Below are 13,126 nucleotides of genomic sequence, written 5' to 3'. Positions count from 1 at the left end.
GAGATGGGGGGAAAAGCCATTGATTTTTCCTTTTTTTCTTGTTAATTTCGACATTCAAGATTTTCATTTAAATTATCAATTCTTTGTAGCATTATGGTAATCATATATTTTATTAGATTAATATTGTAATAGGAATGTTAACAAAGTCTTTAGTTTTAGTGAAAGCTTTTTACTTATATTAAAGGGTGTTACACAGTTGTACCCCATATCAAGTGCAAAACTTGAATCCTCAAATATGAACCGTTTGTTCCATTAAAGAACTATATGCCTTTGAGACTTTTGGGGAAGAGGGGGCCTTAAATTATCTTTTCTTTTTTTCTTTGTGGTATCACCTGAACCTAACCATATTTAGATTTAAGAACACATATATTAATGATAAATAGCTTTTTAAACATCTAATATTCTTATAAAATATTAGTGTTTCCTTACATGAAAATCTATTGGATTTAACAAGTAATTTTCCTTCGTCTCATAAATTCTAATCTCAAATAAAATAATAATAAAAAATATAAAAGGATCAATACTTATTTATGATGATATATATATATATATATATATATATGAGTGATTATTAATTTAATTCACATGTGTTAATATTCCAATAACGTTGTACTAGGCTGCATTATACAAATGATTAAGAACCGAAAGGTAGACAAGTATGACCTGAAGGCACAAACCCTTCACACAGAATTCATCGAAAAGGATTCTTCTATGGTGATATCCGTGCCAAACTTCTTGGCATGGAGGTGCCAAAGGTGTCAGCTGGATGGCGAGAGGTGTAAACAAATGCTGCAGCCTGAGGACCTGATCTGATCAGGCAGGAATGAGGAAGGCAAGGTTAGCGTTGAAGACCCTTTGGAGTAGGATTTTGCCAACAGTTTCGATCTGAAGAGTAAGGGATTGAGGCAGTGAGAGATTTGAGCCACGCGGTTCCAGCTTTAGGAAAGGAAGCTAGGATTGTACCAGATTGATGCTGTGGCTTAGCCTGGTTTAAACTTTTCAATTAAATAAACATTTAGCAAAACCAGCCCATGATCCCATTCCGGGCATTCCTCCAAGCAATGTCCTATACTATTCTTACAGCATACGGCAGAAACGGGAAAAAACCGTTGACTTTAAGTTTAACTGCGTACAATGCAGAGATCTTTATCGTAAAATGACACGCAGTTAATCATTACGCACCAACCAGAACTCACCACGTGTCTCTTTGTTATCCTCCCTTCAAAGCTATCGTTCGCTCCTTTGCCTACTACGTTTTTCCTTTTCTTGTTTGAGCTTTAGTTTTCCTCCTTCGGGTTTAAATCTCTGCTACCCTTCAAACGAAATTTTAGATTTGAGAGGATTTTGGAGATATGGGGAATGCACTGAGGTTCCTGTACAGCTATTGCTGCAAGCCAGCCACCGGTGGAGACGCCGGATCACATGGCCCCCAAGGCGTCTCGACAGCCAACGTTGGGGTTTCAGCTCTTGCCCATGATATCTTTCAGTTTGAAATCACCTCCCAGGTTTATTTCATGAATATTGCTGCTGTAATTCAAGCCCGGTTTCTCTAATTCTGTTATGTTACGTTTTGTTTACCTTCTTCTGTTAGCTTACAGCAAATTTTGATGAGATACAATTATTTTCGAGTATATTATCAGCTATTTGAGCTAAAAAGAAAATCTGGGTTTGGTTTAATTGAATTGCCAACTTGTTTTAGGTTCCTGAAGGGCTAAGTAAGCATGTGGTTTCATCCAGGAAGGCTCAGGCTAACTGGTAATTTAATTAATTTCCTGAACCATGAACAATGATGATGTGATTATGAGCAGATAATGTGTTCAGTTAATTTGCATATATATACTTTCTTTGCTTGATTTTCTGGTCTGTCTGAAGTTTGACAACTAATGAAGGTATAGAAAGTTACTCGAGGCTTGGAGAGAAGCAAAACCCCCACCAAATACACCTGAGGAGGCTTCAAGGTTTGTCATTCAGACCTTGAAGAGACATCAAAAGGCAGATGTCGAGGTAATAAGAAGCAGCAGCATTAATCTTATAACATTTTGAGATTGTTACAAATTGCTTAGCATAAGAGAGAACAGGAAATTAATGCTTGGTGGGATTGCTCTTTATTTGAATGTTTGTAGGGATTATTGGCATTCTATGGTCTTCCTCTTCCTCATGCGCTTGTCCAGCCATCTGCTAGCGCCCCAACATCATTGCCTCAGGGAGTCAAGTTTGAATTGCAGACTCTACCTGTAAGGATTGTCTTTCTTGAAACTTCAAATTATCATTCAATGAAGTAACTTGGATAGAGAATTTGAAACTGAAAACATACGCTGATTAAATTAGGTGGATGTGAAAGCAATACCAGATGGAGATACCATTACAGTGTATGTAAGTACTACAGATCCCAGGGAGTCAGCAAATGTACCTAGAGATGTGCAATTGGCAGCAGTTCAAAGATCAGAAGCACGAGCTGAGAAGAATTATACAGAAGCAGATGCACTTCACAAGAAGATTACTGATGCAGGATACAGGTTTAGCTATCTAATCCCCTGATCAATTTCATTTTGTTGAAGTCTTCCACCAGGACCAATGGTTTCTAATAGTCTAGATTCTTACACCAGGGTCTTGAATCTTCAGAATCAGGAGATCCTTGCTCGAAAGTATCGCATCAGGCTAAGGTAACATTATTTGTTTCTTGAATTTGAAGGTTCCATCAGCCAAATCTCATCTATGATGACAGTGGATAATGATTGTAATTGATTGTGGAATGTATATAGGGGTATAGATGCGCCGGAGAGTTCAATGCCTTATGGCAAAGAAGCAAAAGAAGAGTTGGTTAAACTTGTTCAAGGGAAATGTTTACGAGTTCTTGTTTATGGAGAAGATCGTTATGGCCGTTGTGTTGGTGATATATACTGTAATGGCAAATTTGTACAGGTATTAGTTCATGAAGTATCATCTCCTGGCTTAACCTCATAAGAACCAACTAGTTTCTCTAATCTCTCTGTCAAACAGGAAATAATGCTAAAAAAAGGACTTGCATGGCATTACTCAGCCTATGACCAACGCATAGAACTTGCAACTGTGAGTAATAACCAATAGCTCTTACAATTCTTTCTGTTAAAATATCAAACTGGCAATTCTAATACTCTTTACCTGTTTAATACTAGTGGGAAAAAGAGGCTCGAGCAAAACGAGTTGGTTTGTGGGCTTCATCAAATCCTGAGAAACCATGGGAATGGAGAAAGGACAAACGAGAAGGTAGATGACATTGTCTTGATAGAACAAATAAACTTACAGTCCAGTATAGTAATCGAAAAATGACTTGTTGAAGGAAATTTTTTTTTAATATTTTCTGTTATTTGGATAAACTGTTGAAAATATTTTCTATTAGTTGGATTATTTTATGAAAAATATTTTTTATCATGGTGGATTTATTTAGGTGTTAAAATAATAAATAGAGGTTGATTACAAAATAATATTGATATTTGATTTTCACTAATTTTGAATCAAAATTAAGAATAGAAATGAAAATGGACAAAATCAATAATGATACTTCCCAAAACATTTAACCACATATCTGTAATGAAAATAAATATAATTTTTTTAAAAAAATTTCGTCTTATCACTTTTTTTATCATAATTATAAAAATATAAATATTTATCAATTATGTAAAATATCCAAAACCTATACTTATAAATATGTATTCATTAAATAATGATTATTGAAATATTTTTTATTATAATTATTAGTAAGATTTGAACCTATTATAGATATGTATTTACCAAATGAAGATCGTTGAAATATTTTTTATTATAACTATTAGTAAGATTTATTCCATTTATAAATAAAAAATTTGATTGTATTGAATGGTTTCATTAAAAAATATTTTTTTAAAATTTTAATAGTATTGTATAATTTAAATATTAATATTTTAAATTAATTTTTTTAAGTCAATTATTAAATTTTTTTTAATATTTTAAGTTAAATATTAATATTCATCAAACTGATACTTATAAACTTAATATAAAAGTATTTTTGTTGTTTTCTAAAAAATGTTTTACGCTCTTCCAAGGTGTAAGACATTTTTTGTAATTAACTCTATTGACTTGTAAAATATTTTACATCTGAAATTAATTTGTCGTCTTTCAAATAAACATAAATCTTAAAAACGTTTTTCGAAAAATATTTTATTGCAAAACAAACTGATCCTTAATTAAGCTGCGATTACATTTACATTGCAAATCCTAAACTTATAAAGAAATCAAAATCTAAAGCGCCATTGTTCAACTGATAACTACTTCCACCTTCATTGTATCGATTTGGCACATTTGAGCTCATGGCAAATACCAGTATGACACCTGGATGGTTTTACAAGCTCAACACTACCTTGTCAAAATATCTGTATGATGCATTAAGCATTGCCTCGATTTTCTTAACATAATATCAAAAACCTCTGTTAAAATTACCAAAGTAATTACACCCAATGGTCATTAAATAGAAAGAAGATTTTAAATCTGAATTTAAAACCTTGAGTTTAGAAATAGGTGGCTACTTGTTTTTAAAAAAAATAATTAGGATCATTTCATAATTAGAACAAGGTAAACCCTTTACAAAAAAACAAAGTAATGTGACTATATCAGTCTTGGTACTTTGTAATCAAGTTGGCTTACAAAAATATAGTCAACAGAAAAACTAAAAACTATACACATTCATAACTCAATCCTGCATATTCACAGCTATACATCCAAATCCTCTCAAATGATTCTAACTAAAACAAGCAAGAAAAAGAAACAGTACCATTTGCTTGTTTCTTTTTCCTCCAAATCCTTGCATTCAAGATCCTCAAATCAAATCCATATGCATTATGCTGCTCGCAGTATTGAGCCTATTGACCATGGTGTTGTAGGCCTCCCAACACAACCAACCACTGACTAGGAAGAAAATTGGAGCAGGTCATTCATTCTAGCAACACCCAATTTACCAAGGTTATCCGCCAACTCGTTACCTACCCTTGGAATATGTTGGATCTGCCAGTCACCCACTTTGGTTTTAAGGGAGAAGATCTGGAAGATAAGATGCCGCGACCTTTATGGAGTAGCCTCTATTTTGGTTATCCAAGTAACTGTATTCCAAGAGTCAATTTCAAGAATAATACCAGCAAGGTTAGTCCAAGAAGAAGCTGCGAAGATGATCATGGCCTCTCTTATAGCCATAACTTTAGCAAGGTTCGCAGCACCCCAACTTACCTTCTTAGAGAAAATAAGCTTCACCTATCCTAAATCATTCCATAGCACACCTCCAATCCCTAGTTGACCTGAGCAGCCTCATGCAGACCTATCCATGTTGAATTTGAGCCATCCCTTAGGCGGATTCTCGCACAAAATAGCACTCTTGATCGACTTTTTAATGGTTGTCACACAAGCCACTTGTGAAGCATTGGCAATGTCCGAAATAGATCCCTTTTCACTTGGCCACTTGGATTTGACCCATCAAGCTAATCTCATTTTAATAATGTCAAAAATCTTGGCAGCATCCCAAATTTTCCCATGGAAGACCACTTCATTTCTAAAAAGCCAAATAGACCAAGCTATTGTGAAGAAAGACAGTCTCCACACTTTTCTTTTAGTCATTTCCACACTATACGAGTTCCATGCCACAAAAAAAGACTTCACATCCCCGAGGATACAGCCTATAATTTCCCATTCTCCACACGACCTACTCCACACCCTCCATACAAGTAACGAAAAGGTGGTTAACTGACTCTATTTCCTTGTTGCATGAAACACATATGGCCGCTTCCTTGCATATAAGATTCTGTTTAACTAGTTCCTCTTTAACTGCCACTCGACCATTAATGATTTGCCACACAAGGGCCTCAACCTTTGAGGGGTCAACCTCGCCCAAACATTCTTCCAAAGGGCACCATTCGCCTTATTGTTGCTTAGCACCACTTCATAGAAAGAGCTTGGATTGTACTGCCCACTTGGAGTATGTTTCCATATTAATTTGTCGTCAATGTTATGAGCAAGAGAAAAATCTTTCAAACAACCATTAAATTGCTCCCACACCATAGTTTTCCAATCAAAGACTCTTTGCCTAAGCTTCACACTCCATTGCCATTCATTATTTACCTAAGATCGAAACTCACTAACTTTGTCGATTTTATTTACGGCTAAAGTGAAAATACGGGGAAGGCAGTTTTAAAGATGATGCCCTCTATCCGATCGTCCTCCCAAAAGTGTGCACAAGCCCCATTCTCAACTAAGTAGCCAATTCCTGTAGATACAAAAAAAATAAAGACTTTCTAATGGGGTTAATGAACAAATAATATTTTTCCAAATGGTAGATGGACTAATACATAATATTCATACGGAATCAAACTTATATTATCTCCCCCGTTTTTGGCAATGATGACTGACTTCCATAGACTATCTCTTTCCTCACTATACCTTCAAATCCATTTATTCAATAGAGCTCTATTCTTCATCCAGAGATCAACGAAACCAAGTCCCCTACAGTCTCTAGGTTTGCAAACTGTATCCCAATCTCCTTCGAGCATCCCCACAAGAACCACCTTTGGATCCTATCCAATTCCTCCTTGACTCCTTTAGGCATCTCAAATAGTGACATGAAGTACACCTATATGTTGACAAGAACAGAATTAATCAAAGTAATTCTCCCCCCTAACAACAGATTAGAACTCAAACTGGCAAGTCTAGCTTCAAATCTTTCAATCATCAAGCCGCCAAACACCCTTAAAAAGGTGCCTAGCCCTCAACGGGAGGTCTAAATAAGTCGATGGTAAAGAACCAACAAGGCACGAAATTCTAGTAAACCAAGTCTCCATTAAATCCCCAACTTTGATTTCGTATAAACTACTCTTTTGAAAAATTAATTTTAAGTTTGGAAATAACTTGGAAACTTTTCAAATTTTAGATATTAAGGACACTGTCAAACAACGATTTTCTGAAAATCATAGTATCATCTTCAAATTGGAGATGACAGATAACAAGATCACTATTTCTCACTTCAACCTCTTTACACATCCATAGTGCAATTGCCTTATTGATGAGGGTACTAAAAGCTTTTGTTACCATGTTAAAGAGAAACAAGGATAGCGAACAGCCTTGTCTTAGGCCACATCTCAATATAACTTGTTTAGTGGGTGACCCATTCACTAAAACTGAAACAGCAATTGAAGTGATACATGACATAATCCATTTTCTCCACCTCTCTTGAAACCCCACCTTCCTCATCACAAACTTAAAGAAATTTCAATCCACACTATCATAAACCTTTTCAAAGTCCACTTTAAAAAACACACCTCTCTCTCTCTCTACTCCTTTGGAGATTGTCCACAATGAGTGCGCAATCTGTGACTTACCGACCTTTAATGAAAGCAAATTGGTTTGGACCCACCATTTTTCCTATCACCAATCTAAGTCCATTTGCCAAGACTTTAGCAACCACCTTACAAAAAATCCTTACCAAACTAATGGGTCTGTATTTATTAAGAGCTGTGAGATTTTTACATTTAGGAATAAAGGTAACGAACGAAGAGTTAATTCTATTATAAAAAGAACCCGTCTCATAGAGTTTCTCCAAGAAAGCCATCACCTCCCCTTTAATCATCAGCCACTGTGCTTTGAAAAAATTGAAGTTAAACCCGTCTGGCCTTGGAGCCTTGTTTCCATCACAATTAAATATAGCTTCCTTCACCTCTTCCTCTAAACATAAATCCTTTAACAACAGTGCGAAATGCTCAAATAAAGAGGTGACATCCACATGCCAATATCTAAGTTTGGCCACCAATCTACTCCTGTAAAGGTTCTTAAAGTACCGAACTACTTCCTCTTTAATATCTATGGGTTCAACAACCACAGAAATATTCACCATTATTCGATCAATGTAGCTCCTCCTCCTCTTACCAGAAGCAACAGCATGAAAGGATTTGGTATTTCTATCCCCCTCTAAGGAACCACTTCACCCTCGATTTTTGGTGCCATAATCTTTCCTCAACTCTATAAAATGTCCAAAGATTAGCTCTCATTTTAATGATCTCTTCTCTAACTGCTCCATTTTCTGCATTATTCTGCCACTCTTGCATTTTCCTCTGAATATCCCCTTCAAGCTCCTTAATATTCTACTGACGATTTCCCCATTTACTGACTGCCATTCCTTAATGGCTGGTTTGATCAATCTTGGCCTCCACCATAAGTCACCCTTGCTCCCATGTTTACTATGACTCGCATCCCAAGCCTTTGAGAAAATCTCTTTAAAACCATCTTCATCATTCCAATAGCTAAAGAATCGAAACGGTTTTGGTTCCCAATCAATATCATTTTCTCTCAACCAAACACCACGGCCTCTCAGTTCCCAATCAATAGCTCCTCATCTCTCTTCTTCAATCAATACTGCATTAAAATCTCCCCCGAAACACCACAGCCTCTCAGTTCCCCTTAACCCCTCTGTCAATTGCACCCATAATTTTGCCTTCTACCTTTCCTCAACGAGAGCACAAACATTGCCAAAACCACATTCCACATCCCCTTCATTTATTCTACCATTAATTAAGATGTAACTCCTGCAATAGACAACACTATTTTCAAACTTAAAAAAGTTTTCTTGCCACATTGTAATAATACTCCCAGATGCGCCATCCAACTCGACTGCAAATCTTTTATATCTGCCTCTTCCTCTTAATGCGTTGAAGGTTCTACTGTTAACCTTTTTCAACTTCAACTCTTGCAACATAACCACAACTGGTTTTAAACTATTCACCAATTTTTTCACAGCCCTACATTTCTCAATTCTACCAAGGCCTCTGACATTCCATGTTAGTAGCTTCATAAGAAAATAACGGAAAACCCATAGAGACCATACCTGAGCACTACCTCAACTAGTGCCTTCTCCTTCATCACTTGGTCAAGCTTGGGAAATTCCATAACTAGCAACTCTTTGTTCTCTTCAAACATTAGGCTTAACTTCTCTACTGCCTCATACATTGCCTTCCTCACAGGTTAATTTATTTCTTATAATTCTCGATTGCTTCCATCTTAGTGAACGCAAAAAAAAACAAAAATAATGTTATTGGAAATTGGGAAATTAACTTTGGACATTGTACTTATGATGTTGATGTGTTTCTCTAATTTGGGTTTATGTGTTGGGTTAACTTGCAAACAATAATCATCGACCAACGATTTCTAATAGTTATTTTTCATCAAGTTCGTAAAAGGAAATCTTGATTCGAAAGTATAAACTCTGATTGAGATAATCTTATTTGTTTATTATCTGCTTATACGAGTTTAATTTTCCTATTTCTTGAACATATAAGCTGATGTTATTGAAATTGAATAGAGGTCTCGACATACCAGAAAATGCAATGTCCTATGGAAAAGAAACAAAAGGGAAATTGATCAAGCTTGCATGGGAAGCACTTGAGAGTACTCATGTATGATATAGATCGTTGCAGACATTACGAGACAAACGTGTACTGTGGTGACATTTTTGTGTAAGAACTAATGCTAATGAAAACACTTACATGGCATTATGTTGTGTATGATGATCGCCTTGAACTTGCAATTGTAAATAGACAAGTAACTTTTTTTCATTTTCATAGTTCAGTTAAGAATTCATAAATCTAACTGATACATGTACTAACAGTCGAAAAAGGAAGCTTGAGCTAACCAAATAGGTCATCACCAAATCCAGAAAACCATGTGATTGGAGGAAAGACAGCCGAGAGGATAGATAGACTTAGAAGTCCAGTAGCATGTGATATATAGAGTTTGTTAGATACAGGTTTTTAGCAATTCTGTCTCCTAATATTTTTTTTTTCAGCGATTCTTTAGATATTTGCAATAAACTGTGGGTTTTGAGGCTTACACTTAGATGGCAACCTCTCCATCCAATAAAATTCCAATGGCTTATAAAAAAAGAAAAAAGAAAAACCAAAGAAAAATATCAACCACTTCTGGATATGTATAGCAAACAACAATTAACTACTATTTTATGCTTAATAAATTTTAGAAACTAATTCATCCAGAATGGCATGCTATTTGGGAAAACTACTAATTCCAAATGAGGAAGCAAAGAAGCATATTAACAATCAATCAACAGTATTCCCCACATACAGCACTCAACTTGAAATTCTAATCATTTTACCTTCTTTTCAGTGGAGAAAAAGGAAGATCTTGACAAGTCATTACCAAAGATCACTGGCCAATTTAATACATCAAAAGGCAGGCCACAGGACTTTATATGCAAGTTACACAAATACAAGTGATAGACCTGTAATCAGAAATCTCAAAAGTAACCTAAAAATAATCGAGTGAGGCACAAAGATGGGGTAATTTAAGGATCCATAACAGGGATCATAATCAAGATAACTATCATAATTATAGCTGATAATACCATCAATGAGGTAAGTAACAATAAACAGAGAAACAACTAACAATTTGTTAGTTGTCCAATGACTGGAAACGACTTGCATATTCATTGATAATTTTGAAAGGAACACCAGTTTGACCTTATTTTGCATCACCCTTCAATTCATCAGAGTCTGAGTCACTTGCGTTGTAACCTGAAGGAAAGCCAAGAAAGATCAATTCCGAAATCAGTTAATGAGCCTAGTCTAAGAGAGACAGAGTCTGTACCTGGATGCTTATCACTAACTTTCCAAACTGAAGAACGGCTCCTTGAAGCTTTACCAATCCAAGCAAGCCCCTGATTTCCGAAGAAATGATTAACTAATACAGTCAGGATTCTGAAGTTCACAAAGGGTATCATATATACATGATACAACCAAGAAATAAGTAACAATAACTGGCAACAAGGAAGAGTAATCTAGTAGCAAATTAAGAATTGAAATTTAAAATCCTCCCAATTCGCCCAATAGGGGCAATGGGTTTGTGCTAACTTAGATTGTAACAAAGTCACTGAGTTTCTCTAGTATCAATAGTAAACTTATTGAAATATTCTGTAGTTTATGAGTTGAAGGAACATTAATATGTACCTCGAAGAGATGTCATTTCAAGGTTAACCAGTATTTCAAGCAAACAATGGTTGCCATATTTTTGGCCATTAGATTGTGTTGTAACTGATTTTCCAAAAATTTAAGCTGAAATCTCTGGCATTGTGGTTCAAAAAAAGAATTGAAAAAAGGATGGAGACCTCTCAGGTATCATCCACCAACACAGGAATTGCCCTGAAACATCAAGCACGTATTCTTTGGAGAGAAGTGCAAGAGATAAAAACAACATGTGGGGCTTGTAAAGTTCAGATTTCAATGAATATTCCAATAAGTGAAGTAGCTTTTCCCGCAGTAGAAATACCAAAAAAGAGAAAGGGATCTGAAATCCAAACGCCCACTCTTCTCAACAATTAAATGAAAAGCAAAATGAGTAAAACATGCAAGGATTCTGATGATAAACACACATCATAAAACTGAAGAGTCCCTAGAAAGTACAGAAAACGGGATAAATTATTCCGACATGAGAATCAACCAAAATGAATCAAATTAGCCCCTTTTAAACCATCTTTATGATTATAACCACACCACAAACGGAAATGAAATCAAATAAAAGTCCCAACAAAACAAAGAACAGCAAGACAGAGTTATACCAACATGAAAAGCTACAAAAATGAATCAGATTAGCCCTTTTCAAGCATCTACAATACCAATAAAAAATAATTGATTCCATAATTAAAATTTACGTGGATAAAAGAAGAAAAAAAAGGGTACCTTTTGGACATCTTTAGGAACACCAAAGCCACTGCAATACATCTGTCCAACAAGGACTTGCATATTGGTATCACCAGCCTTGGCCTCCTTGAGAGCGTCTTGAAACCATCCTTTTACCAAGTCAGAAACCACCTGAGCCAGCGGAATTCGATCCCGGTCACCCCAGCTATCCATCTCCTTCTGCTTGACTCGCTCCGAGTCGACTCGTACCCCAGGCAAACTCGCCTTTTCTTGGCAAGCCACTCGGTTTCTCGATGTGGGTTTTACGTGTTTTGGCCTGTGAAGTTTGTCTGATGGGACCGCTTTCGCAAAGTCTTGACCTTTGGTTGTACAAAGAATTGATCTTCCCATAAAACAGAGACAGAGTTCCCTTTTATTTTCCTTCTTTCAATTCAGAACTATTTTTTAAAATTCTTTTTGATGAATTAAGAAAGGAAAAAGGCAGAGAAATGGGTTTACATTTTTTAGTGCATTTGTTTGGATTATTTGATGCTTCTTATTATTTTATCTTGTTTTCATGTCGACGGTTTCCTTTTTGGATAGGCCTTAGATCTTACAGTGAAAGTACCAAATGCATTTAGATTTATTCATTTTTGCAAATTAGCCTTTTTTTTTCAATATTTTAGTTTATTTTTCTATTTTACGATATTAAATTACAAAAAAGACATTCCAATTTTAAGTTATGAACATATGAATGTGATCAAGTGGTTCAAAACATTTTGTCTAAGCAATTTTAGATGTTAAGCAAATTTGGGGTTTCAGGTTACAATGGTTAATCTGTTTATGGTATGGATTTAGTGTAAATCATGACAAATCAATTAAGAGAACAACTTATTTCCTCAAAAAACAAGCAATGTTCGTTAGGAAAAACAAAAAAAATTAAGCATTTTTAGATACTCAAAATTAGAATCTTTAGCTGTCATTAAGAACAATTTGTCCTTCAAAATTCAGGACAAAACAGGCACCAAAATTTTGTTTCTTGTACAAAAATAATACTTCTCCCAATCCTCCCCTTCCCCCCATCTTTGTCCTTTTTTTCCTTGAGTTTTATTCAACAACTGAAGGTCAAATTAGCCTGCATTCATGGTGCTGTTTGACCCTTAAAACCCCTGTTCTCTGTTAAAGGTATGTCATTGTTTTAGTTTGTATCTCCCTTCAGCTTTGTCAATTAAACACAAACCCCTTGTTTTCCACATTAAAGGGTGTCAATTTATGAAAGAAAACAGCTCAATGGAGCTCTCTCTTTTGGTTTGTACATAATTTTTATGAGCTATCAATTTGTCAATTTTCAAATTAATGGGGTCTATTGGATGATGACATTTCATTGATTTTAAATTCTAAGGTCAAAAGTTTTGAAAGATGTCTTTGTACAGATGTTTAGCATATTAGACATC

The 13,126-nt window shown here is 35.3% G+C and overlaps 2 protein-coding genes across 2 annotated transcripts; one reads left to right on the top strand and one right to left on the bottom strand.

Moving 5' to 3' along the window:
- The first annotated feature begins 1,246 nt into the window (after positions 1-1,246).
- On the top strand, positions 1,247-3,411 carry LOC18585775 (staphylococcal-like nuclease CAN2). The gene is made up of 9 exons (XM_007008773.3): positions 1,247-1,505; positions 1,700-1,755; positions 1,890-2,004; positions 2,124-2,234; positions 2,329-2,516; positions 2,607-2,663; positions 2,763-2,922; positions 3,001-3,069; positions 3,156-3,411. The coding sequence occupies exons 1-9, from the start codon at positions 1,353-1,355 to the stop codon at positions 3,252-3,254; spliced, it is 1,008 nt and encodes a 335-aa protein (XP_007008835.3). The 5' UTR covers positions 1,247-1,352; the 3' UTR covers positions 3,255-3,411.
- A 6,721-nt stretch (positions 3,412-10,132) lies between these two features.
- LOC18585773 (uncharacterized) lies at positions 10,133-12,213 on the bottom strand. Its single transcript, XM_007008771.3, has 3 exons — positions 11,733-12,213; positions 10,645-10,714; positions 10,133-10,571 (listed from the first exon to the last, which is right to left on the bottom strand). The coding sequence occupies exons 1-3, from the start codon at positions 12,081-12,083 to the stop codon at positions 10,519-10,521; spliced, it is 474 nt and encodes a 157-aa protein (XP_007008833.3). The 5' UTR covers positions 12,084-12,213; the 3' UTR covers positions 10,133-10,518.
- Positions 12,214-13,126: the final 913 nt, after the last annotated feature.

This window comes from Theobroma cacao, chromosome 10 (genome assembly GCF_053813885.1).
Source record: "Theobroma cacao isolate CCN51 chromosome 10, ASM5381388v1, whole genome shotgun sequence".
NCBI lineage: Eukaryota > Viridiplantae > Streptophyta > Magnoliopsida > Malvales > Malvaceae > Theobroma > Theobroma cacao.
This window is presented reverse-complemented; position numbering and strand designations above follow the sequence as displayed.